The following is a 24471-nucleotide window of genomic DNA, read 5'->3' as shown; positions in this document are numbered from 1 at the left end:
CTATTTACACGGGGAAACAGAGGTAGGAGGCGATGTGCCGCTGATGGCCTTCCCGTGTGAAACACACACTGCGAACCAAACATTCCCAGTCACATTTATCACCTAATAGAAAAGCAGAGCAGTATAAATATCAAAATAAACCAATAAATAAAAAAAATTGTGTTCATCACAACCACTGTGATGTTTTTCTTTTACACTTTTAAACCAATTTACTTTTAGGTCAGGTTACATGTTAGGTTCTCAGTATATGTTTTCTACAGAAATATAAAAACTGACACGCTTCTATGTAAATGAACCACCAATGCAAGATGTGAAAAATAAATGCTTCAATGGGTCATAAAGCGGTGTTGTCATAAACTGCTATGGAGTTTTCAGATCTTTTAAAATGGATGAAGCCCACTTTCCTGTTGGCCACTCTGTGACTAGCAACTTCAGCTTTATGGGTGGAGTTAAAGCTTTTAATGAAGAGTTCAGAATAGGAACTGATTAAGAGGAAGGCGTCTGTATCACAAATGTACTTCCTTTGTGCTGGGTCATTTTTAAACATGGTTCCTAAACTGAAAATCTAAGGCATTAAAATGATGTCTAAGAAACAGAACGCCATCTTTTCATTCATTTATTTTCCACAGCTGCACAGAGGTTGGAGCGGATCCCAGTTACCACCAGGAGAAAGCTTATGGCACCCCAATGGCCAGATCGCCAGTCCTCCAGGCGACCCATATGTCTGAGGGTTAACTATTGGCGTATATTAGCTGACAGGTTGTCTTGCAAAGTGTTAAGCTGTGTCATACTGTAAATTGGATTGATTCTGACGTCCATGTGGTGAAGGGATTACTGCTGCTGGCTCCCATAATCCACCTAGATCTGCCTACCGTATTTGGAGCAAGGTGTGCAAATGATGCTCAGTTGTTTAAAGGCGCTGACTTCAGAGCGTTTACCTTACCTCAAGTTTTCATATTGACTCAGAAACATTTGGAGAACCCCTAGATGTGGAAAATGAAAACGTTAGGTACAAAATATCTAAAGGTTTAAACGCGTGAACCCCATCATGTTGGGCCGCTGATGGCTTGGTCTGTAAATCCAGACAGTTCCTACTTTATAATCACTCCTTAAATTTGGAGTGCAGAGAAGACAAAGTTGTCTTCTAAACACATGCTTCCTTTACATGATCATCACTAACCCCCATTAGTTTCTTTATTAGTCTCTCAGCAAAGTGTGTGTTTGTGTGTGGAGAGTCTCCATGTGTTTAATTAAAAGCAAATGGAGGCACCACAGTGAGGGCGGTGGGGGCCCAGATTGCTGCCATATGCTTCTCAGACTGTGCCACATCCAAGGTGGAAGACGAGGCTCAGATATTCTGAGAGGTGTGTCTGGATGCTTCCAGTTGGCACAGTCAGGACAGCCGGTGAATTACAGCCCCGAAGGTTCTGGTAGCATCTCTGCACAAAGTCAGGTGATGCTTTCAGACAGTCCAGAGGAGGAAGGGTTCTTCTCTCAGAAAATGTAAATGCAGCATTTACTCTAATGTATGTGTTCTAATAGTAAAGCAACTTTCTCATAGTGTAAACTACATTTTTATGGTTCTTGTTTACATTACAAAGAACTTTCTAAACTAATAAGAAATGTAATTTGCTACTTAGTATATTACAAAGACAAGTCAAGGAATTCTCTGCTTGTTTTTAATGACACTTTGTTTTGGCCTTTTCGGCTGTTGTTTTTGACCCTTCAACAAGCTTCTCAACAAGAGTTTGTTGCAAATTTAGGCCCGTTCCATTGGACAGAACTGCTGATACAAAGTCAGGTGTGTAGGCCGCCTTGCTCACACACACATTTTCAGCTCTGCCAAGTCCAGAATATGGGACTGAGATCTGGGCTTTGTGATGGGCCCTCCGAGACATTGACAGAGTTGTTTTTGATATTTGTCTGTATTATTAGGATTGTTGTCTTTTTTGAAGATCCATTTGAGCTTTCTTGCTGATGTATTGGGATGTTGCTTTAATTTGCTCAAATAATGTTCTGATCTCATGATGTCACCTGTCAGTCAGTAGGTCCCAATCAGGGACGGCCTTTTAGAGATTACGTTGTGGAAAGACGACCAACACGATATGGACCTACTCATCAAAATCTCAAACATCCCTCTGTCAACAAGTGTTTTTTGCTTCCAACTCATCAGTATAAGAAGCAGAGATATTACTTGCTGCAGTGTAAATATGAATGTAAAGGTAGTGATGCAAAGCCGCCTTAATTTTTTTTCTAAACAAACGGATGCAAATTATACGTAAATAGCTGGATTAAGTTATTTCTAAAAGAAGAATTTTAAATTGGGAGTTAGCACAAATGCACTCAAGCAATTCGTCTTTCAATAGCAGCAACTCACTGACTGGCCTCGCTGAATAAGGAGGCATATGACCAGGCCGAATGAGGCCTCGCTGCACTGTCTCCACCCACAGGACCATCATGTGTGTTCAATTACTGTAGCAAGAATGCACAAACACAGCAATCATCAAGCCAGAAATCACATTTACAAGGGCATATGTAGCAGTTTTTTTTAAATGTTTGCAACTTCAATGAGATATTTGTTCCCCTCTGCCAGGGCGCGCTGATCCCCACTTTCTGACATCGTATCTTAACATGCCACGTTTAATGGCTCTGTGAGCCCCCAAGTCAGTGTAAAAAAAGGGTCATGAGGGCAGAGAGATTCCCCTCTGTTTCACCTCACTGTTTAAACCCAGCGTCCTGTGAGATGGGCTCACTGCTCTCCTGAGGTGGACGTGTTAATATCCTGTGACAGCAACTCCTTTGTCCATCTGTCGCTCTTCTTTTCTTCATGCAGCTCTAAACTGGCCAAGAAAATAGTGAAAAGGGCATGAAGTTTCAAACAGTATAAATAGGATTTATGAAAAGTTGAGGCCTTAATTGGAGCTCCCCGGAAGTCTCCTTTGGAGCTCTGATTCAGCTTGTATGTTTCAAATTGTTAAATATTTACCATGTTCACCCAGTCTGACAGTTGGCTTGGGGAAGTGTTGCCAGGTTTGGGTTGATCCACAGATCGAACAGCCCAAGGGGCCCCTTGCCATGAAGGAGAGCTGCATGCTGGGCATCTTAACACCACACTGCCAGAAGGATCCATCTGGTTTAAGATGTCAGCCCCCACCACATCTCCTTACGCTTGGACTTTCTCAGTAAGCTCTGGTCTCAGGAGGGGCTCCATCTGTGCGGCACCTGTAGGCAATCATGACAGCTAATGAAGCCTAATGCAAGGCAGCATTTGTTGTAGAGATTCCATGAAGTGCGTTAATTAGCTTAAAGTTGTGCCTTTTTTCCCCCGATTTTCTTCAGGGGCCAGGCTCTTTAGCGGAGATGATGGATTGACTGATTAGTCCTCTAGCTAATCATCATTATGTCAAAGTGTTAGTTCAGATGAGGCACTCTGGGACGAGGCGTCTGCGAGTTTGACTTGGACAAATGCCTTTTACAAGAGTCTCTAATTATTATTATTGATGTGCACTGTATAGCAAAGTGTGCACATTTACAGTGCATTGCAAAAGTAGTCATGTTTCTGACGCTTTTTCCCATTTTTGTCACATGACAACCCCATGGGAAATGTGAATGCATCACCTGCATTCACAATGCATCCATTTTTACCATCAACTCTAACCAACTTCTGTCCTTGCTGAAGAAAAGCCTCCCCGTAGCATCACGCTGCCACTTCCATGTTTAATTGTGAGGTGGGTTTGTTCAAAGTGATATGCAGTATTAGTTTCCTGCAAAAAAAAAAAAAGAAAAACAGTTTTGAATGTCGGTCAAACAGATTAATTTCACTTTGTTCCAGATGCTTGCTGTGTTATCTCTTCATGGCGTGTGCCAAGCTTTGAACTGAGCTTCTCAATGCTTCCTTTCAACAATGGCAACCGTCAGTCTGTCTACTACAAAAAAATCCCAACATTGAAATCTCTGTCAAAAATAAATTGGTGCTAAAACGCTGTGACTGACTCAAAAGGACAACATAAGTTTACATAAGATAAACCTAATCAAATAAAATCTAGTGGTAATAAAAAAATATCAACCAATCAATAAAGGAGATGCAATTAGGAAAGATGCTTTTAAGATCCAGGGAAATAAAGTAAAAAGTGCAAACCATTAGACTTAATACTAATGTACATTTATATTCATGACTTTAAAAAGTATTCATACCTCTTGAACTCTACACGCACATTTTGTCCTGTTACAGCTACAACCTTCAATTACTGGGATTTGATGCCAGGAACCAGCACAAAGTAACAAACAGAAAATGTTACATGGTATTCAGATGTAAAAATCTCAGTATGGTGTACATTTGTGTTTAGCTGCCCTTCAGAGCTTTTTTAAATCACCTTTTCCTGTGGTCTCTCTGCCACCTTTGCACATCTTTGACAGACATTTTTTCCCCACTTCTTCTGGGTGACTGGGTGGAGTGTGTCTGTGAACTGAAACTTTCAAATGTTGCCACAGATTCCTGATTTTCTCATTTTCAAGCAAGACCTGTTCCAACATTAGATAAAATCATAAAAGATACATATGGAACAACAAAACAAGGGCATTTTATAATGGTGGCAAAATGTTTAAGATAACAAATAATCACAAAGCCATGGTTAATGATTAAGGACAAAAGCAGGAACCTACTACTATTTTCTCAGTATCTTTGTCCCACACATTAAATTCACACAGAGTATCAGTATCTTTTAAAGATGGATCCAGGTTGATGGTGCAGGGTAAGAGAAGACTGTCTTCCCTATTTTTCTACGGACTGAGGGAACACAGAAAGTAATGATATCCTGGGATTGGAGGTTATAACTTGTGTGTTTGGGTGACTTTAAAGAAGATCGATATGAGGGCAATAAGCCAAGAAATAATAATACTGAACTTGTACAATAAACATGACATTCTGCATAAGGAAAGAGACAGCCATTTAACTTAAGAACACAGTGCAATAATGAGTATAATGTTTATATCCAGTTATAAACCTTAGCGCTCTGCAATAAGCAGAATCTAAAAAAAGAAGAGAAAACAAAGGCCTCCATATATAAAATGTCCCCATAGTCTAAAAGAGACAGGCATGTTGCAGTCTTTGCATTTCTAGAAAAACGTGACCTGTTCCTATAGAAATAACCTGATGTTAGTCTCAGTTTAAACAAAAAAAGCTTCTTGACATGAACTTTAAAAGTTAGATTTCTATCATTCACGATGCCCAAATATTAAACTGGAATAGAGGAACCTTCTGAGGATAATTACAGAGTAGAAAAGATGGCACTTTCCCTCTGTAGGGAAACAGCATGAGCTTAGTTTGGTCTGTGTACAGTACCAGTCTGAGCAGTCAGAAATGTACCTGGATGTGATCAAATGCAGACCGCAGATGCTCAAAAGCCTTTTCAACAATGAGAGCGCAACAGTAAATAGTCATACATGTCTTATAGACGGACAGATGCATGTGTGTCTTGATCTATATTATTTTTATAAATAGTGGACAGTGTGGGTCCTAGAATTGACCCTTGAGGTACACCACCAATAACACCCAAAAGGTCAGAAGAGGATCCAATAACATTAGCACACTGCTTTCTGTTAGACAGAAAATCACTAAACCAGCTGGGAGCCCAGGCTGATATGACGCAGTTTTCAGGTTCCATAAAAGCTAGATTTTTGTTAGAGCGCTGACTACCAGTTGTCCTGTCAACAGATACTCTGAGCTGGGCTGTGAATCTCTGCAGCTCCTCCACCGTTACCACGGCCTTAGTGGCGGCTTCTGTGATTAATGCGCTCCTCGCCCCAGCCTGTTGGTAAGGTGGACAGCCGTGTGTTTTTGATCAAACAGTTCAAAGCTTGAAATATTGTTTTATAACCAAACCCAGTAAGAACCTCTCCCTTTGTCCCTGACCTGTGTTTTGTGTTCCTTGGTCTCCAGGATGCTATTTGTTCACTACTATAAATTCAGGCCACAATTGTCAGATTTTCATTTGTTAAAAAAAAAAAAAAAGTTGAAAAACATATATTGCTTTTCTTTCACTTGACAATTCGTGTTAGTCTTTCACATAAATCTGTGTAAAATACACAGAAATTGTGTCCTTTGAAAACCATTGAACTGATGTGTTCATCTGATTGACTTTTTGTAAAGTGCCTTTTAAAATGACATGTGCTGTGAATTGCCCGATAAAAAAATAAACTGAACTGAATTTGTTGTAGTCACAAAAAAATTGAAGTATGAATACGTTTTTATTTCAATTATGATCGCACATCATGCGCACAAAGAGCCACTCGAGCTTACTGCAACCATCCTTCTGAGTGAAGCCAGTTACTTGTTTCAGACAGACCTGCTGAATTCCCCTGACATCTGCTCCTCATTCTCTTCCACTTAGATCATCTTCAGACGCAGCAAGCAATGCAGTCAGGAGTTCTTTTTGTGCAGCATTTGCACAAAAAGTGACATTGTGTCATTTGGTTATCAAATTCACATGCTTACACAGAGCTGTGTGTGTGTGTGTGTGTGTGTGTGTGTGTGTGTGTGTGTGTGTGTGTGTGTGTGTGTGTGTGTGTGTGTGTGTAAGCCAATGTATTGGACACCTCATGTATTAAACAGAATAATTTAATCTCCTCCACGTCTAACTGGGTTCGCAAATTTGGCTTTACTTTTCACTGGAAGTACTTTTCACTGCTTTTTTAACTCCGCTGCGTCATATGTATAAAAAAAAGTCCTGAATTAAAGAGGCATTTGAACTTGCATTTATTACCTAATCCTCTGTCACAAACTGTTTTGCTAGCATACTTTTTCTTAGCAATGGTTTAAGAGTTTCAACATAAAATCAGAAAATCCCCTTTGCTGGAAATGGTCTTGAGATCCAGTGCTGTGCAAGTTGGGATAACCTGATGGGTCTCAGTAGAAAGGTAACACCGCCATCTACCTGTAAAAGACTACACTGCCCTTTTTAAACCTGTCAGATAAAACGCTAGGGAAATAAAACTACGGAAAATCTGCATGATTTTCCATCAACTTCACAGTTCTCCAATACTTTGTTTCACATAAACTCCCAATTAAGTACAGGGAAATTTGCAGTTGTCACATGACAAAATGTCACTGCATAACATGCATTGCTGACAGTTCTCCTCCTGGTCTGGTGCTGACTGACTGCTGAAAAAAGGCTACAGTCATGAAATTGCACCATGAGCCTTACATGCCGAGAACATGCTAACAAAAGACAATATGACCACTACCACGACTTGACCTTGGACATCTCAGCTTCATCACCAAGCTGTGAGAGACACAAAACAGTGTTACATTGGAGTGAGTCATTCTGGGACAGGTTTCACTCCGTTCAGGTGTCTGGTCAACACACAGCAGAGTCCAAAGGCAACAGTGGATGATTTATTTCTGGAAAAAGAGGAGGCGGGAGAGTCCTGACCGCTGTCCAAGTGTGGGTCCCCCTTTGTGTGAGACAACTCAGCCTAGCTGCACTGATCTGGAGATCACTGATTAAAATATAATTTATTAGAACACTTGGATAATTTAGAAAAAGAAATGTTGATTCCCAAGAATTGAGTTGCAGCCTACTATCCATGCAAATGCAATGGTGTGTGGAGTTAAATATTGTTTTTTTATTTGGTTTTTGCTCATTTTCAGATGTGGAAAAGTGGGATATGGTAAAACCCCTTTATACAAATGACTTCCTAAATGTATTCTGATGTAATCCTTCTAGAGGAAAAAAGCTTGGCAGTAGGTGAATTTTTTTGTAATTTAAAGGGTCTCTCATGATGTCCTGGCTTACAGCTTGGTCTCCACTTTGTCTTCCTCCAAGAAGGATTTCCCACAGACCGTAATGGCTTTAAACTCCTTTGAAATGTCCATTAAAGTCTTCCCTTTGGTTTCAGGAAGAAGGAAGAAGGTATAAAGGCTACCCAACAGGCACACACCAGCAAACAGCATGAAGCAGTACGAACTAAGGGCATCCTGAGGGAGAAAAGGAGACAGCAAAGCATCTTGGTTAAACTCATGTTGAGCATATGACATATATGTTGGTCATTTTTGGATGAACTGTACACACAATGATGAACGGGAGGAGTAGGCCCAGCACTGCGAAAATGAACCAACGGTGCAGTCCCATGAGAACAAAAGCTGCAAGACGATCCGACTGAATGAAGAGCTCACTGCTGAGTGTAGCTGTAGCTGCCCCTGGAAGAGGAGAGGAATCACAATTAGTGAACTCTGAAAGTTTACACTTAATTTAGTCAGATTACAACAACAAATGTCAGTATATCCTATTAGGATTTCATGTAATAAACCAGCCCAAACTGGTAAGGAAAATGATGCAAGGTTTTAGTTATTTTTAAGAAAGCATCGTGAAGAACAAGGCAAATTTCAGACAGATCAGGGAGAAAGTTGTTATAAAAAATGCCTCCAGCTTTGAACATCTCACAAACCATGAAGAAAATCTGTGGGACAACTGACCCCCTACCAAGACATGGCCGTCCACCTAAACTAACAGAGCGGGCAAGGAGAGCATTAATCAGAGAAGTGGCCAAAAGACCCGTTGTAATTCTAGAGGAGCTGCAGAGGTCCACAGCTCAGGTGGAAGAGTCTGGAAATAATATTCATAGACTTTTTATACCTGGCCTTTAGGACTTAAATATAGAACAAGGTGATCTAGTAAGCGGAAACCAATACTTAACTTTTTGGTTAACGTGTATTTGTTTTGCAGAAAAGAATGAGCATGATGTTCTGTCTCTGGGTGTGCAGAGCTGGCAGAGGCATTCCTCAGAAAACTAAGAAGATTTTACAGAGCACTGAGTCACAGGGGTTTAATACAAGTGTCCACCACATTTTAACATTTTTATTTGTTTAAATGTTTGACAACTATGCATTATTTCCCTTCCAGTTAATTATAGACAAACGTGTTTTGTTCTATCACATAAAGCCGAACTAAACATGCACATTGAAACTTGTAGCTGTCAAGTGACAATTTGTAAAGGTGTATAAATACTTTTCAAGGCACTGAATGGCATATAAAGGCAAAGGCAAATTTATTTGTACAGCACATTTCAGTACAGAGACAATGCAAAGTGCTTTACATGATTCAAATACAGGGGGGAAAAACCAGAATAAAAGCAAATAGGAATAAAATGTCAAAACAAAATAGAACATGGAAAAATAGAAACAGTTAAACATTAAAAACAGTTGGACTACAAAGTTGAACTAATGATGTTCCAGTAAAACAGTTTAACTAGAACAGTTGAAGGCAATCCTAAACAAATGTGTTTTTAATCTTGATTTAAAGGAACTCAGGCTTTCAGCACTTTTACAGTTTTCTGGAAGTTTGTTCCAGATAAGTGGAGCATAGGAATATAGATTTTTATCAAATAAACTAAAAGCTTAATGTACAGCTGTAAAGTTCATACCTGGTCCTCCACAAAAGGAGACGATGAAGAGGAAGATAAGAGTAGCAGTAAGATAGGGAACCCAGCTTAAATCCTGGAGAGATGACAATTATTCACTTTTGACAACAGTTAGACTTAAAAACGAAACTCTAAGAAAAGAAAAACAGTGCCTTGGTGTTTTCTGTGTTTGCTTTGGTGACCTTCACCCATTGATTTTACTGACTGTTGGATGCTCTGGCAGTCAGCAGATTCATGGTAGTTAAATGACGCAACCATCTGGTTCCCCTTCAAGACACGCCTCCTTACAAATCATTATTTTATGTCTTACCTGTGTACCGAATTATGTCCAGTTGGACTTTCCTTCAGGTTGCCAAATGTGGTGCACAAAGCAAGTGTAGAAAACATTAAAGTGTAGGAAATGTTAAAGAATTTCTTGTATCAATCAGCTGTTTGAGCTCTTTCTGTGTTATGTTATCCTTTTCATTCATTCTCGGCATGTTTACCTTTAGGTTGAGCGTGATTGTTACCACAATCCAGATAGCAGACATGATTGTATACCCTCCCCAGAACAACGGCCTCCTCCCCGTTTGCTCGATCAGAAGATTCTGTTGGAAAATAATTTTAAAAAATATGGATGAAAAATAGAGGAGTGGCCGGTTTTAGGTGTCGTAAAACGTGATACTGTGAGCTGTAATCTGGAGGAGTTCAACATTAAAGGGAGCCTATTGTGCCAAATTCACTTTTTGCATGTTTTTGTACTTTCATTTGGGATGGAGAAATAAAGGAAGTATCAAGACAGAAAACAGGAAACAGCAGAAAGACTGGAAGATCAAATAACTTGAAAGAGAAGAAAAAACAGAAGGAAAGAAAGCAGAAGGAGAACGGGACACAAGGAAAGACTGATAGAAGGAAAGAATGAGGGCCATAAGGAAGGACAGAAGGAATCAAGGTAGGACACACAAAAAGAAATACGGAATGACAGGAAGTAAGGAAGGAAGGAAGGAAGGAAGGAAGGAAGGAAGGAAGGAAGGAAGGAAGGAAGGAAGGAAGGAAGGAAGGAAGGAAGGAAGGAAGGAAGGAAGGAAGAACTCAAGAAAGGAAATAAGGATGGACGAAAAGGAAAGGACCCAAAAGCAAGGAATGAGGATACAAGGAAAGAGCAACTAAGGAAGAGAAGGACACAAGGACATGGGGCAGGAAGAGGGTATATTCTATGTAAATCAGGCGGGACCATTGAAAGGAAGGACGAGAGGGAAAAATGACACAAGAACAGAGGAAAGGAAGGAAGTGAACACCATGAACAAATGATGGCACAAAAGAAACAGGGAATAAAATCTGGAAATACAAATGTGTTTCCCTACCTTATTTTTCTTTTTACCCCACCTCATACCTTTAACATACTGAAATCAAATTTTATACTTCCTCAGACTGAGTAGGAACCTTGTGTCTGACAAAGAGGGGCAGCAGCTGCTCCAACCCATAATTGTGTTATAATCCTGCATTTCCACAATGTTTGCATTGCTTGTTGTAGACACACACATTGATACAGCACTGGACATCAGTGTATTGCTTTGTCTGAACCATCAAAGGGAAACAGAGTCATCTTAACAAGGGTTGAATGAGGGATTTGCTCACACAGGAGATGGAGGTGAGGATTTCAGATATTCCAAGACCAAGGGTGACGTAGCGGATCTTGTCTTTTGGAACACCAGCCTTCAGGAAGATGTCAAAGGAGAAGGTGCTGATCTGGGAAGGAGGAAGATACCCCAAGATATAAGAACCTCAATTAAGCTCCTTTTGTAATAATTATCTTAACATTATTCTGTATAGTCTCTTGCAAAAGAATTCATGACCCTTTCATTTTTCACATTCTGCTGTGTTACAACTACAAACGTCAGCATCATTTATGGGAATTTCAAGTTGTGTTTAAACCAAAATGTTTGATTTCCAGGCCATCTCACCAGATAATATTCTTTAACACGTCTTGCTGTGTCTCAGACATGTCCTGTTGCAATCTGACCCCTTGTGGTTTTTCTTGTTTGTTTGTTTTTTTTCTTGCCCCTCTTGTCTGTCTTGAAAACCAGACGGGTTCTGGTTCCGGGGGGTGTGCCGCTTTTGGTGTGGGCCGGCGCGCGCCCGGGTGTCCGCCCCTGCACGGGGGCCTCGGGTGCGCTGTGGGGCCTCGGGGCCTGTTGAGCTGGTAGGGGGGCATGGTCATTAACATCTCAGGGCAGATGCTCTTCTCCTTCATTGGATAGGCACTCTGCTAGTGGGGGGAGGGGGAAGGAGGGGGAGTAGGGACCTACCCAGCCTGGATGTCTACTGTCGAATGTATGGTGAGTTGTTTGAACGTTAGTGTTGGGGAGGGATTAAATCTACGGGTGGGGGGGGGGACCCTCTGGTCAGTGTTGGATGCGAGTGTTTTGTGGGAATGTGTGTACAGCGTCTTTTTTTTTTTTTTTTGAGTGGGGCACAAGGGAGGGATGGTGTGAATGAGTTTTATTTTTTTTTCCAGGTATGGGTGTGGTCCGCTCCCTCTCCCAAGAACATCTCAAGTCTCCGCTAGGTGCGGAGCCCTTCCCCCCACGTCCTGCCCTCCTCCGCTTCGTTGGCAGGCGCCTTGGCCCTCTGGCGCATTGGTTGGCTTCGGGTTTGGGGCGGGACCACCTCCTCTTGAGGGCGTCGGCATTGCGGTGGCTGGGGGATTTCCTCGGGGTCGTCTCTACTCTTTCCCTGGGGGGGGGGGGGGGATTGCAGATATCCTGTGTTGGCCCCTCCTGGGCGCCCTGCTTTAGGGACCCCTTTGTCCGGGGTTATGGGTCCCCTGACTCCTGCCTCTGTGCTCGGGGAAGGCGGGCCTTTGGTTCTCCACAACCACTATCAAGCTATTTCCTTCTGGATAATTTTCACCTAAACTAGTGCACTCTCACATCTCCCACAGGTGCTGGGTCCCAGGTATTAAATGTTCACTTATATACAGTAATCTTATTATTTATTTATTTATTTATTTATGTTCTTTCACTTTCTTTTTTCAAGTATCACATTACACATGTCAGCTTAAATAATAATACATATGATTTAGCAATGGCATCTAGGTGTTATTCGATTGTATCTGTTGCTTTATGTCTGTTGGTTGTGCTGTTCTTTTTGTATCCCTCTTTCCAGGTGATGGAGCAGACGGAGAAGGTTTTATCATTCTCTCCCTTTTATCTCTTCTTTCTTTCACCTCTACTCTTTTTTTTCTTTTATTTCTCTTTCACTTCTTGTTCTTCCTTTACTCTCCCATTGTAATGTCCATATAATTTGAAATTCTCCTTGCAGGAATCACAATAAAGCTATTTACAAGCATAAATCAAGTAGAGCACTATGGCGAAAGCTGTTCGCTCCACTTGTAAAAGCAAAATCTGTCGAGCTCTATCTGGCATTGAGACATCAATTCCTATTGCCACATTGCTAGATAGGACATTGGGGGGGGGGGGGGAAGAAAAGAAAACCAGATTTGTGCTAAAAATTGTCCTTTAAACAGATTCTTCAACCTGAGTTGTGAGTCTCTGCAGCTCCCCCAGAGTTACCATGGACCACTTGGCAGCTTCTCTGATAAGGCCTAATTTAAACCTCCCAGTCAGCTGGGAAACGCCCAAGAGGTATGAATACTTTTGCAAGATAAAGTATTTATTTTGAAAATATGCAATGAACATTATCCTCACAGCAGACATGCCTGACATCCTGTTGCAAAAGTAAATGATGAATATGGTGATGAGTTGCCATCGCACAGTCTGGTCCTTCAGCAGCTGCAGGGGGCTCTTTGGTGGAGATGCTTCAAGAGCCGTTTGCTCAATCAGCATCTCCTCCACTTCCTGCTTATAGTCACCTTTACCCCACAACCTCTGGAGGGCTAGAGCGAAGACAAGCAAAGAAGAACGTCAAAAGAGAAAAGGAATAAATCAGTACTGCTTGGCTGGGTCAGAAAAGGCATACCTCTTTTGCATGCTTTGTCGTCTCCTTTCTCTAAGAATAAATATCTGGGAGCCTCGGGAAGAAAAGGCAGCACCAGAACCTGGGCCACTGAGAAACACACAGGGACACATAGAAGGACATGCCATAGGTCCCGACGGCCAAGAATCTCGCTGAAAAACAAAAGGTTTGGTTGCAGCTCAGCCTCGGTCCTTGCTGATCGTTGTCTTACTAGATAAAAAGACTATGGAGATTGACAGTTGATGCATACCTTAATCCAAAAAACTGCCCACATAGTTTACCAAATGAAGTAAAAGTGGCTGAAGTCAGAGTCAGTCTGCCTCTTATCTTCCTGGGTGAAATCTCCCCCAGATACATCAAATGGAGGCTCATTCCTAAACCTGTAACACACTAAAGATTACACCACTATGCAAACAACTTTCTCATCACATGGGTGTCAAATTATTCAGAATAATCGACAGTAAGGTAGGAGAAATAAAAAAACAAAACTTCAAAGCTCACCTGATGAGTATCCATACAGCATCCTCGCCACAATAATCATTTCAAAGGATTTAGCCTCCTTGCTTGTCAGCATCATCACTGCTCCAGTTACAGAGATCATGCTGTTGCAGATTATTGCTCGTTTTCTGGAGAAGGGACACATATTACTTCAGGTCCCTTTAAGCTACATTACATGATGGAGAAGCTCATTAATCAGCTAGATTTGCAGGGGTAGCAGTAGTAGGTGCTTCCTTCAGGCAATAGAAGAGGCCGACAAGATGTAATTAAATGTTGTTGTTTTTTTAAGAATCCTTGTTCCTTTTGTGTTTAGAAATGCTCAACGAGAATGGGACAGTTACTTAAACTTGTTCTAAACAGCTTTAGTGTTTGCAGGTCTCCCCCTATTTTTATTTTTTATTCTTAAATTGCTTATCATATTTTTTATAGATATATTTGAATGACTTTTACATCCTGTGTTGAACTGTTATACTGTTAATATTTCATTGTTAAATTCCATGATTTTAACTGTATCTACTTTTAGTGCAGATTTTCTTGCCCAAAACAGATTTCCCCTGTGGAGAATTGAATTGTATTGAATTCAGTTTTCTATTATCGTTTTCCCTTCTCTGTCTTTGCAACAACAACCTGATAATGTTGGCTCGTTTCCATGGACATAAGAGACATGACAAAAGGGTCTAAATGTGGATGTGGAGCCATTTTATGAATTTTTTTTAACTTTCAGAACAGAAGTATAACGTGAGATAGTAAGGTTCCTGTTCTGTCGCACAGCTAAGTCTGCATTAGACAAGTTTAATGTGATATCAATGTGTGCACACAACATGCTTCAGAATTTAGGTCTTTTTCCCTCTCAAAGTGTTGGAAAGAGATTATCTGTTTCTTAAGAGAAATTAATGATTGTTTGAGATTAAAAACACTTGTTTGCTGCATGGTGACCACTGTGGAATCTCAAATAGGAACTTATATATATTTATATGTTTGACCTCATACAGATCTATGAGGTCAAAGGTCCCAAGATTCACATATGCCTAACCTATAAGTCATGTGACTGTGACCTATAAGCCACATACACACCTTCCCAGTTTTCGTGAGAAAAACTTCACACTGACAGCACCAAAGAGTCCCCCGATGGCGTACATAGAGACGATAAGAGACCAGATCATGGTGACTTTCTGTGGAGATGGAGGCTCATTGTACCTGTCGTTCCAGCTGCTGTTGATGAAGGACTGAATGTACTGCAGGCAGAGATTAATAAACATTGACAAAACATATAAACCTAAAATAAGGAGAAACTGAGGTTGTTTTTCTCACCGGTGAAGGAGAACTGAGCCCAGTTTTATGGTAACCAGCCTGAAAGCTTCCTCCAAAGCCCAAAATGGTGATGAGGAGCAAAGCATTGCCTTTGGTCTGGAGCGCAGAGCGAAAAACATAAATGTGACTTAAACAGACACATTAAAATGTTTTTTTTTATTTTATTTTATTTATTTTTTTGCAAAATGAACAAAAATACCATCTAGTATTTTTCATTTGGTCATTTTAATATTTGCTCTGTTCTACTGCAGTTCTGTGAGGTTCAGTCAAAGCCATGTAAAGATAATTTTGCATAAATAGCGAACACAGGGAAGAATGTCTAAAGTAAAACACCCATGTGATTGGCATTTCATCATTTTTACAAAGTAATCTTGATCGTATTTTGTTCAAATGGAGAAAAGTCAGAATATTTTTGAAGTCATGAATAAACATGAAGTAGCATTGTTGGTTAATAGAAAGGTAGGAAGGACATGATTGCACCAAAGTCTGTCTTAAACAACATAACCATCTTGTAAATGATGTATATCACAAAGACAACACAAGCCCAAAACCAGACAGCTAAGTTAAATTTGAATAATTTAATGTGCATATATCATCCTTTCTTAGAGCCAGAAAACCTATAAAATCTAGCATGCATCCTTTTTTTGTGTTGAAAGCAGAAAGTGATTTTAAAACACCCACCATATTTTTCACACTATAAAATCCTTAATTTTTCTCAAAAACGAATAGCGTGTCTTATAGTCCAGTGCACGTTATATAGGATTACTGACTGATTTTATGTGGTGCAATGTGCTCAAAAATCTGTTAATATCTGTAGGTACCACTATGGTAAGCAATGAAGCCGCTCTGCTCAATAGATATTCGGAGCATTACGGTACACTGTGTCACTCACTGAGCTATATTATACACTGGAGTGCTGATCACCCGCTGTTAGAACGAGTCGCTTTGAAGCTACCAGCCGCCATATGGGTACTCCCTATTTTCCCCCAGTAACTAGGGAATATGTGCGCTACAGCATCGAATAACGAGGATTTTCTCATGTTCAGGGGGGGCTTAAAACTTTCAAAATGTCAAATGCCATATAGTTTTATGTTATGTTCTAAAACTATCAAGTACTGAGAAAGTCATGTGCTGAAATATTTTGCATTTTATTTATTTAAATATATGTATATAACATTTATTAATATATAAATAACAACATACAAAAACATATATTTACATATATATATATATATATACACAGATATCCATATATACATATTTATACATACATATATATATATATATATTTAATATGAGTAACATGTCAAATATTTCAGCACATAATTTCCTAGTAGTCGATAGTGTTAGTACATCCACTGACTGTAGAATTACCTATGAAACGTTTTCACACAACCAGTAAACTGCTTGTTATTACAAGCAAATTCTGTGGGGTTCTGTGAGAGTAGGGAGTAGCAAGATGGCGGCCAGTGACAGTTTTTCGGCAAAATCAGCACTCCAGTGTATTATATAGCTCAGTGGTGTCACTACCTGATTGGACCCCTAAGCTGTCTACAAGACTGCCTGACTGTAATGTCGAAACTAGAAATGCATTCATGTAAAACCCGCCATATACTCAGGCGTACTTCACTCAGCAGAGCGCATATAGATACGTGCAGAGCTCAGTTTCTACGACCGCATACATTGTGTTACACAATGAACTTCTCGGCCGCAAGAAGTCTTTACATCAAACTGTTTTGTTTGTGACACTGAGCTTGATACACTGAGCTGCTCCAAGCAGGCGGTCGCAATGATGCATGGCATCACAGTACCTCTCTGTTATCACTGACAGGTGTGCAGTGGGAGCCTGACGGAAAGAAACGGCTCTAGGTGCTCAGCTAGGTAATCACACATTTTACCATCCGTTACGCCGCTTCATCCCACTGGCAGAAAGTGTGGGAACTGTAGGAATTTGCCACAATAGTACACTCGACTATGAAGGATAAAACGTGCGGAGAGTCAGCGCAGCTCCCAGTATGTGCACAGTACGCCCAAGTATGTGGGAGCCTTTATGCAGCCCACACCCAGAATACACACTATGGCAACAATAAACCTAGTAAATTAATTCAATATAAAAGTTACGTTTATTTTGGTCTTATGTTAGACCAGGACAGTGTAGTCCAACTACGCTGCCCTCCCGGCAGAGACGGATAGAGAGCTGTGTACGCAGAGAGGCGGAGTGATATTGCAAATTTGGGAAAAGTATTTAGTGCGCCTTATAATCCAGTGCACCTTATGGTCCCAAAAAATGTGGTATTTGGAAAAAAAGAGCCTGGAAAACAGGATAGTGCTTCTAAATATGGAGGATAATAGATCCAACATAATGAATAATTTTATTCTCAATGGCTCTGGAGAGAAAACTAATAATTTTCTAAGGGAAGTAGCAATTTTGCTACTGCACTAAGATCATCTATGTAGAAAACATGGGAAAGTTTCATGCAAGTAGCAGGTGAAGCAGAGCTCCTTTTACCCAGAAAAGGTCTCTATGTTAAAAACACTTTTTGCCCCAGGAATGTAATACTGCAATTGAAGTAAAGAAGGTAATAAAACTGAGGTAAGAAGACACAACACAATTCATGCCACAGCCAGGGGAGATTGCTTGAGCAGGCAGTCAACAGCCAGACCACCACTAAGAAGACTCTATCCACTAAGGTGTTTTTTGTGAGAATAATGTTTACCTGGCAGGAAAATGACTTATTTTGCTGGCAATTAACTGTAGCTTCATCATTTTCTTCTCTCAGTGTTTGAGCCACATTAGGGAGAGAATGTTTGACTCCAGATGTAATCTGAATATTGCCTTCTAACTAAACATATGTTGCATTACCATTCATGACTTTTTAGGGCCAAAAGACATATCGAAAGATAAATAACAATGGATGAACCTCCAGAGTTCAAGTGACCAACTATGTCCAAATAATGTTTAATAGCTAAATAGCCATAGTACAGCTAAAGTCACATGAGTAAAACATGAAATGATTATGTGGAGAAAAGTGAGATAACAATAAATGAAAGGGTCCTTAACATAAATTATTCTGGTGATGCAGTTGTTTGGAGGAACATGATGATTCCTACTGGAACCAGACTACCAATGCAGGTCAGAGCTAAGTCAGTAATTGAGTTTACCTGAACGTTGCCAGAATTTTAATTTCTTTTTAATTTCTATTTGTCATTGGTGGCTTTCCCCGCACTATGGTGAACTACAGGCAGGGCGTATGGCAAAGTGCTCCTATATCACTCTGGATGTGCCAATTTTGGTGCCGACACAGACAACAGCTCTCCTGTAAATGTTTGTATAAATCTTCACCCTATGAGCTCACATTTTTACATATTTCTCCAGTTCAGAAATGGAAATAAATTTTCGTATTGTGAGATGCAAACCTGAACATAGCTGAGAATGGAAAGTTAGGGAAATTGTTATATAACCTTTAAAAAATAACTCTACCTGTAAAAATTCAAATAAGATAAGAAAATACATTTATTGTTCCACAATGAATAAATGCATGACTTTGGCAAAAACACATAGACAGAGTTATACACCATATTGATTTTCATTGATCCATTAATTGTAATCATGCTAAACTAGAGGAAGTTTGAAAAATAACTGACAAAAAGGCAATCCAACATTGACTCAGCTAAAACTAAATAATTGAGTAGCAAAAAATAAGTTGTCTGTGTATTATAACATGTTAAGTTGGTCTTGTAAATTTACCCAAGTAATAAAAGCTTTTTTGAATTAAATGCTGAATAAAACATATGTATGTAAAAGTTGTCATCAGTGTAACAGATCCTTTGGGCAGTTTGAATAACAAAAACTAATTGTGACATGTGATTAATGTGTTAAAATTCTGTTAAGACCTACCAGCTGCTGAAAGAAACTTTCCATTCTCCCTGTGCTGACTTGAACGTTGCAGTACACAAATCCAAATTCCATGGACTGCTTTAGAACCTTGAGGCTGGTTATCATTAACTTCTCTGAGTAAAAATTAAGTAACACATCATTCCCCTTGGCGATTCACGGTGACATGGATTTTTACAAATCCGGTTTGAAATAAAGGACAAAATGACAACACTCACAGAGAGAAAGCAGCCTGAAATGGGCAAAGTTCCAGATACAATGGATATAGCTGTTTCATTGTTGAGATTTAAGAACGTACACAAAAACACAATCCCGTTTGATTTAACATTGGTTACCAATTACACATATAATACCACAAATTATGACACATTAGATATACTTGAAACCAGATATTTATATACATTGTATAAAAGACATGAAGAGTTTTTTTTCTGTTTGAGATGAAGTCACTATGGCCTCACGCCACTCGGACATAGGAGGCTTGGAGACATGATGGCTGTGTATGAGAACCACTGTTTGCTGATTGCAAGGCCAAATGCTGCATAGCTACTGTGCGGGATGTTGATTGTCTAGGATAGACTGTCTTTATTTTGTCTCATGCCAAGGCCACTATCGAGTATTAGGGAGAGCCGAAAGCGAGACAGGGCAGAGACAGGGCAGACTGCAGCGGGATCGTGGGTGCGATTACTTTCCATCTATGTGATCTCTGCTCTGTTTGTCAATAATAGTGCTGGAACTTCATCACATCGCCGTCTCCTTATTCAGTAACTCTGGGAGGTCAGTTATTATTGTTTAGAATTCCAACCACACATCAAACCAAAAATGTCTCAGTTTTTGATCAATTAGGATTCCCAGGATTATGTCAGAATACCAGAATAATGAGCAGGAAAATGCTTTACAATTTGATTAGTATCCAAGTCAGTTAGAAAGATCCATGTGTGAGATGTTGCCACAATATTTCCCCATAACTGTCATGATTTGGGTTTGGTTATGGTTTATGTTTGTTATTTGATTAATTACTTCACTCTCCTGCCTTAAGTTCAGTTTCTGTTTTAGGTTCTGTCTTAGTTTTTGAATAAGTTGGGTTTTATTGTGGTTTGATTTTGTTTTTATGTTATAAGTTTATCCGGCCTGCTCCGACCATTTCTGTCACCAGTCTTAATTCAGTTCACCTGCCAGCATTCTTCCACCCTGTCACTCCCCTCTTCCAGTCACCATCGTATCAGCTTCAGATTACTCCCAAGCACTTCCCTGTTCCTGATTAGCTCCACCCATGTCAGTAATTAGTTTCACTCCATTCACCTGATCACTCCCTTACTTATACCTGCCTCTGCCCCTCTGCAATCTGCCACATCATTGTTTTTTGGTGCCAAGTGGTGAGTCTAGTCCAGCTTTCTTTGCCTGTTTATCTGACCCTGTTTGCCTCTGGATTTCTAAGTTAGCCTGTCCCCTGTTTTTGTAAATAGTTTTGTCTGTGACTGCTTTTTGTTATTTTTGGGGTATTGGATGCAGTCTTCCTGTTCTTGGCTTGATGCCCTTTTTGGTTTTTGGATTTTGTTAATAAATATTCTTTTACCTAACCTCTGCTAGTCTGGCTGAATATTGGATCCATTTGTCCCTGTTCATGGCAATACTGTCCGTTCCTTATTGAGCCGTCTATTTTGAGAAGTGCACCAGTCCCTCCTGCAGAATAACTCCCCCATATCATGATGCTGCCACCCCAGTACCTCACTGCTGGAGTGATTTTCTTAGTCTTCTCCCTTTTTCCTACAAATGTAACAATGCATGGTCATTACAGCCAAACATTTTCTTTTATTTCTTCTTTTTCTTTCAGCTTTTCCCTTTCAGGGTCTCCATCTAACCCAACTGCCTGCTGCATCATCTGTCACACCACTGAGGCTCTGCTGACCAACAGTGCCCCAGTTTCCATTGGTACCCTGTCGGTCACAAGCACCTGTGGCAGCCATTGTTAACCATTCCCACACTCTGTTTTTTAGCCATGTGCACTCCAACTTTGATATTTTCCGGCAAACTTTGTGTCGCTTGAAGTAAAATTTTGGAGAAACCATAGCGGGTATCAACATACCATCTTTACTTTTGAAGAGGGGACAGATTTATCTACAAACTGAAAGTTGAACTTTGTTTCTAGGTGAACGTATGATGACACAGAGAAGTCTCAAAAATAGTGGATTTTGATTTCTTCCTCCATTGACTTCATTCCAATGGAATTTGTGGGTGTGGGTTTTTGCTAATTACATAACCTTGGTAACTCGAAATGCCAATAAAAGTAATAGCACACATCTTGGGATCGAGATACATGTTTTGATACTTAAATTGTGGGACTGCACCCTACAGTTTGGGCCAAATTATTGTCCACGGATTAATAATAAAAAGACCAGTTTAGAGGTGGAGAGTAGAGGCTCCCACATACTCGTGTGTGTACTGCGCGTATACCGTGAGCCACATGGACGTTTTACCCTTCATAGGCACCCGCACCTATTGCCAACACTGACAAAATCCTACATTTCTCATACTTTCTGCAAGCGGGACAAAGCAGGGAAGGGATTGTAACATGTTTGATTAGCTATTTGAGCATCTAGGGCTGATTATTATCCAGCAGGCACCCACGAGGGACTCCGCACGGACTGAATATGCACAGACTTCACACGCATGTCCACGCAAGTATATGGGAGCCTTAATAGGTGCCTCCATGCATTTGCAATGGCATTTTATGCTCCTTGTATTGCTATGGCAGGCCCCAATGATATTCTATGTTGATTTAGTTTCGCTCCACTCTTGTCTTGCGTGGCGCTCCAGTGAAAATGAGACCCATAGCGTTTATAGCTGGGCAACAGCAAAGAGTGAACTGTATCTACAAACAAAAAGTGGGTCTCCTGTTTAGTTATTTGCCTGTTTACCGTGAGAAGGGGTAGGCTTATGACAGCTGTCTCTCTCATAAAGCAAAGGCTTAATAATGGATCTGATTTAGATCTGGTCATCTGAGAAAATGCCGTGAAACGTGCAGGCTGCTTTGTGACGGTTTCAGATGTGGCCCCGGATAATGAGAGCCTGTGTAGGGAGAAGGGAGGTGTACCATATTTTTCAGACCATAAGGCACACCGGATTATAAAATTAATGTGTCTATGTGTATATTTGTCCATATATAAGACACACCAGATTTTGAGGCGCATTACATATTCTTCCCAAGTGTGTAATATCACACTTGCCATACAGGATAAGCTTCTGAAATTAGAACTTCAGTCTAATTTAGGCATTGTGTAGCATAAATACACACGTTGTACATGCATATTATGCTTCTAGTGTACATTCATTGATTGATTAAAATGGAACACTAACCTAAGTGTAGGACGTGCATATATGCTGCTTTGCTGCCCTTACGCACCACAAATCATCCGGTGTGTTTCCTCCTTAACACCGCTCTCTCCTGAGAGGGAGAGCTATCTGTCTCTGTCAGGAGGACAGAGTGGTTGGACTACACTGCCCTGTTTCTAACATAAGTCCAAAATGAACTTAACTTTTATATTGAATTAACTTACTTGGTTTATTGTTGCTAGCGCGTACTCTGAGCGAGGGCTGCCTTACATGAATGCACTTCTAGTTTCAACATTACAATCTGGCAGTCTTATAGACAGCTTAGGGGTCCAATCAAGTAGTAAAACAGTGTACTGTAATGCTCCGGATGTCCATTGAGTGGAGTGGCTTCATGGCTAATCAAAGCATTGTGTTATGTTTTGAGTTTCTGTCTTAGTTTAAGTTTCTGTTTTGGGTTCTTTCTTATTTCTCTTAGTTTATGTTCTGTTTCAGTCTTAGGTTCTATTCTGTCTGGATCTCGGCACTGATGCCTGGTCTGATTACCCATGCCACACACCTGCTTAGCTCTGCCCATTCCTTATCACCTTGGATCTGTTCCACCTGCTCCCACCATTCAGCCTTCAGACCAGACATCAGTGCCAGATCATTTACGAGCCATTGGTGAGTTTTGTTCCAGCGTTCTCTTTATTGATTGACCTATCGATACAAACCCGATTGCCTCTGGATTCTGAGCCAGCCTGACCCCTGTTTTTTCCAGCCTGTTTCTGACTGATAACCTGTGTACCAGACCCAGCCTGTTCTTTGGATTATCTGAGCTTGCCTGATCCCTTCCTGTGTAACCTGCCTGTCTGTATACCATTCTGGAGTGTTATATGACCACCAAGCTTGCCTGTCTGTTAACCGAACCTTGACCTGTTTCCTGACTCTGAGCCTGGATTCCTTCTCTAATTATACTTTCTTCTTCTCTGGCTGAATACTGGGTCCATCTGTCCCTGTTCATGACACACTGTACCACATAAAATTGGCCCATAAGCACAACGGTAATCTTATACAAGGCACACCGGATTATAAGGCCCACCATCAATTTTTTAGAAAATTTAAGGATTTGAAGTGTGTCTTATAGTTCAAAAATACCATAAGTATTTAATTCAGATATTTACTAATGAATTAGAAAATAATCAAATATCTGATCTTCAGCAGTAATTCGAAACATAATGTGAAACTGAGAGCAGAAGAGAGCAGACCAAGAGACCAACAGACAGAGCACCTGACCTGGATGTAGAAGATGCGGCTGGCCGGGCCATTTCTGGAGGTACAAGAGGAAGAGGATTGATGTCCTTTTAAGGGCTAAGTTTACTAAATTTTCCACAAAAAAACTGTCTTACAAGTTTATCAGAAGAAGAGGAATGCCTCAGAAGTAAAAAAAATAAAAAATAAATAAGACCAGGGTGTATTTGGTAGTTTTTTTAGGCGATACCCCTGACGACCGGGAGAGCAGGTAAGATGGTCTTACTCGTGCAGTTTTCAAAAAGGAACTTACTTACAGTCTTACTGGATCTCAGCAGAAAGGTAACAGCGCCATCTACCTCTGTTCCCATGCATAGAGATGTATGTGGCATAGGGCTGGGCGATATAGAAAAAAAGCTTATCGATCAAAAAAGAAAAGGCATATTGATCGATATCGATAATTATTGAAAATATTTAAAACCATATTTTATGTGCAGCTCTGCCTGGACATTTTATGATATTGCTAAATGATTTGATTTAAAGAACACAAACACAGAATTCCAATTAAATCTTTATTCAACCAACTTTTTTTAACCATAACAGATTTTTTTTTAACAAAAATAACTTAACTTTATATAGCGGATCAAGAGTGGCAGGTTATTGTTTGAAGCCAGCTTTTTCAGCTGCAGAGAACAGCAGACATATCCATCACTATGAAGCACGTTACTGCATGCGTTATGTCCTTATGCCGCTTGGACGCTTTGTCATTTTATCACAAAGAAGGGAGCCCAGTTTAGCTGCTGTACCTGCTTTGTTTTGGAAGAAGTTACAGA

At 40.3% G+C, this 24471-nt stretch overlaps 1 protein-coding gene across 3 annotated transcripts; it reads right to left on the bottom strand.

Annotated features, from left to right (window-relative positions):
- Positions 1-7664: 7664 nt before the first annotated feature.
- On the bottom strand, positions 7665-23749 carry LOC118567229 (solute carrier family 2, facilitated glucose transporter member 9-like). Of its 3 annotated transcripts, none has more exons than XM_036151864.1 (12): positions 23684-23749; positions 15184-15279; positions 14947-15107; positions 13876-14000; positions 13625-13754; positions 13378-13526; positions 13107-13294; positions 11035-11145; positions 9903-10004; positions 9421-9493; positions 8070-8197; positions 7665-7975 (listed from the first exon to the last, which is right to left on the bottom strand). In XM_036151864.1, the coding sequence occupies exons 3-12, from the start codon at positions 15033-15035 to the stop codon at positions 7790-7792; spliced, it is 1281 nt and encodes a 426-aa protein (XP_036007757.1). In that variant the 5' UTR covers positions 15036-15107; positions 15184-15279; positions 23684-23749; the 3' UTR covers positions 7665-7789. The 3 variants fall into 3 exon arrangements, with proteins under 3 accessions (XP_036007757.1, XP_036007755.1, XP_036007756.1); XM_036151862.1 differs by lacking the exon at positions 23684-23749 and adding an exon at positions 19082-19162; XM_036151863.1 differs by lacking the exons at positions 9903-10004; positions 23684-23749 and adding an exon at positions 19082-19162.
- Positions 23750-24471: the final 722 nt, after the last annotated feature.

The sequence above is a fragment of the Fundulus heteroclitus genome, chromosome 20, assembly GCF_011125445.2.
Source record: "Fundulus heteroclitus isolate FHET01 chromosome 20, MU-UCD_Fhet_4.1, whole genome shotgun sequence".
Lineage (NCBI taxonomy): Eukaryota > Metazoa > Chordata > Actinopteri > Cyprinodontiformes > Fundulidae > Fundulus > Fundulus heteroclitus.
This window is presented reverse-complemented; position numbering and strand designations above follow the sequence as displayed.

Bases quoted from the DNA above. Each gene is read 5' to 3' on its own strand.
- LOC118567229 (XM_036151862.1), bottom strand. From the start codon at position 19,153: ATGGAATTTGGATTTGTGTACTGCAACGTTCAAGTCAGCACAGGGAGA. The intron at 11,146-13,106 runs GTGAGGATAATG...CCTCCTTCCCAG, and splicing joins GGATGTCAGGCATGTCTGCT to ATCAGCACCTTCTCCTTTGA. The intron at 7,976-8,069 runs GTGTGTACAGTT...TTTCTCCCTCAG, and splicing joins TACTCCTCCCGTTCATCATT to GATGCCCTTAGTTCGTACTG.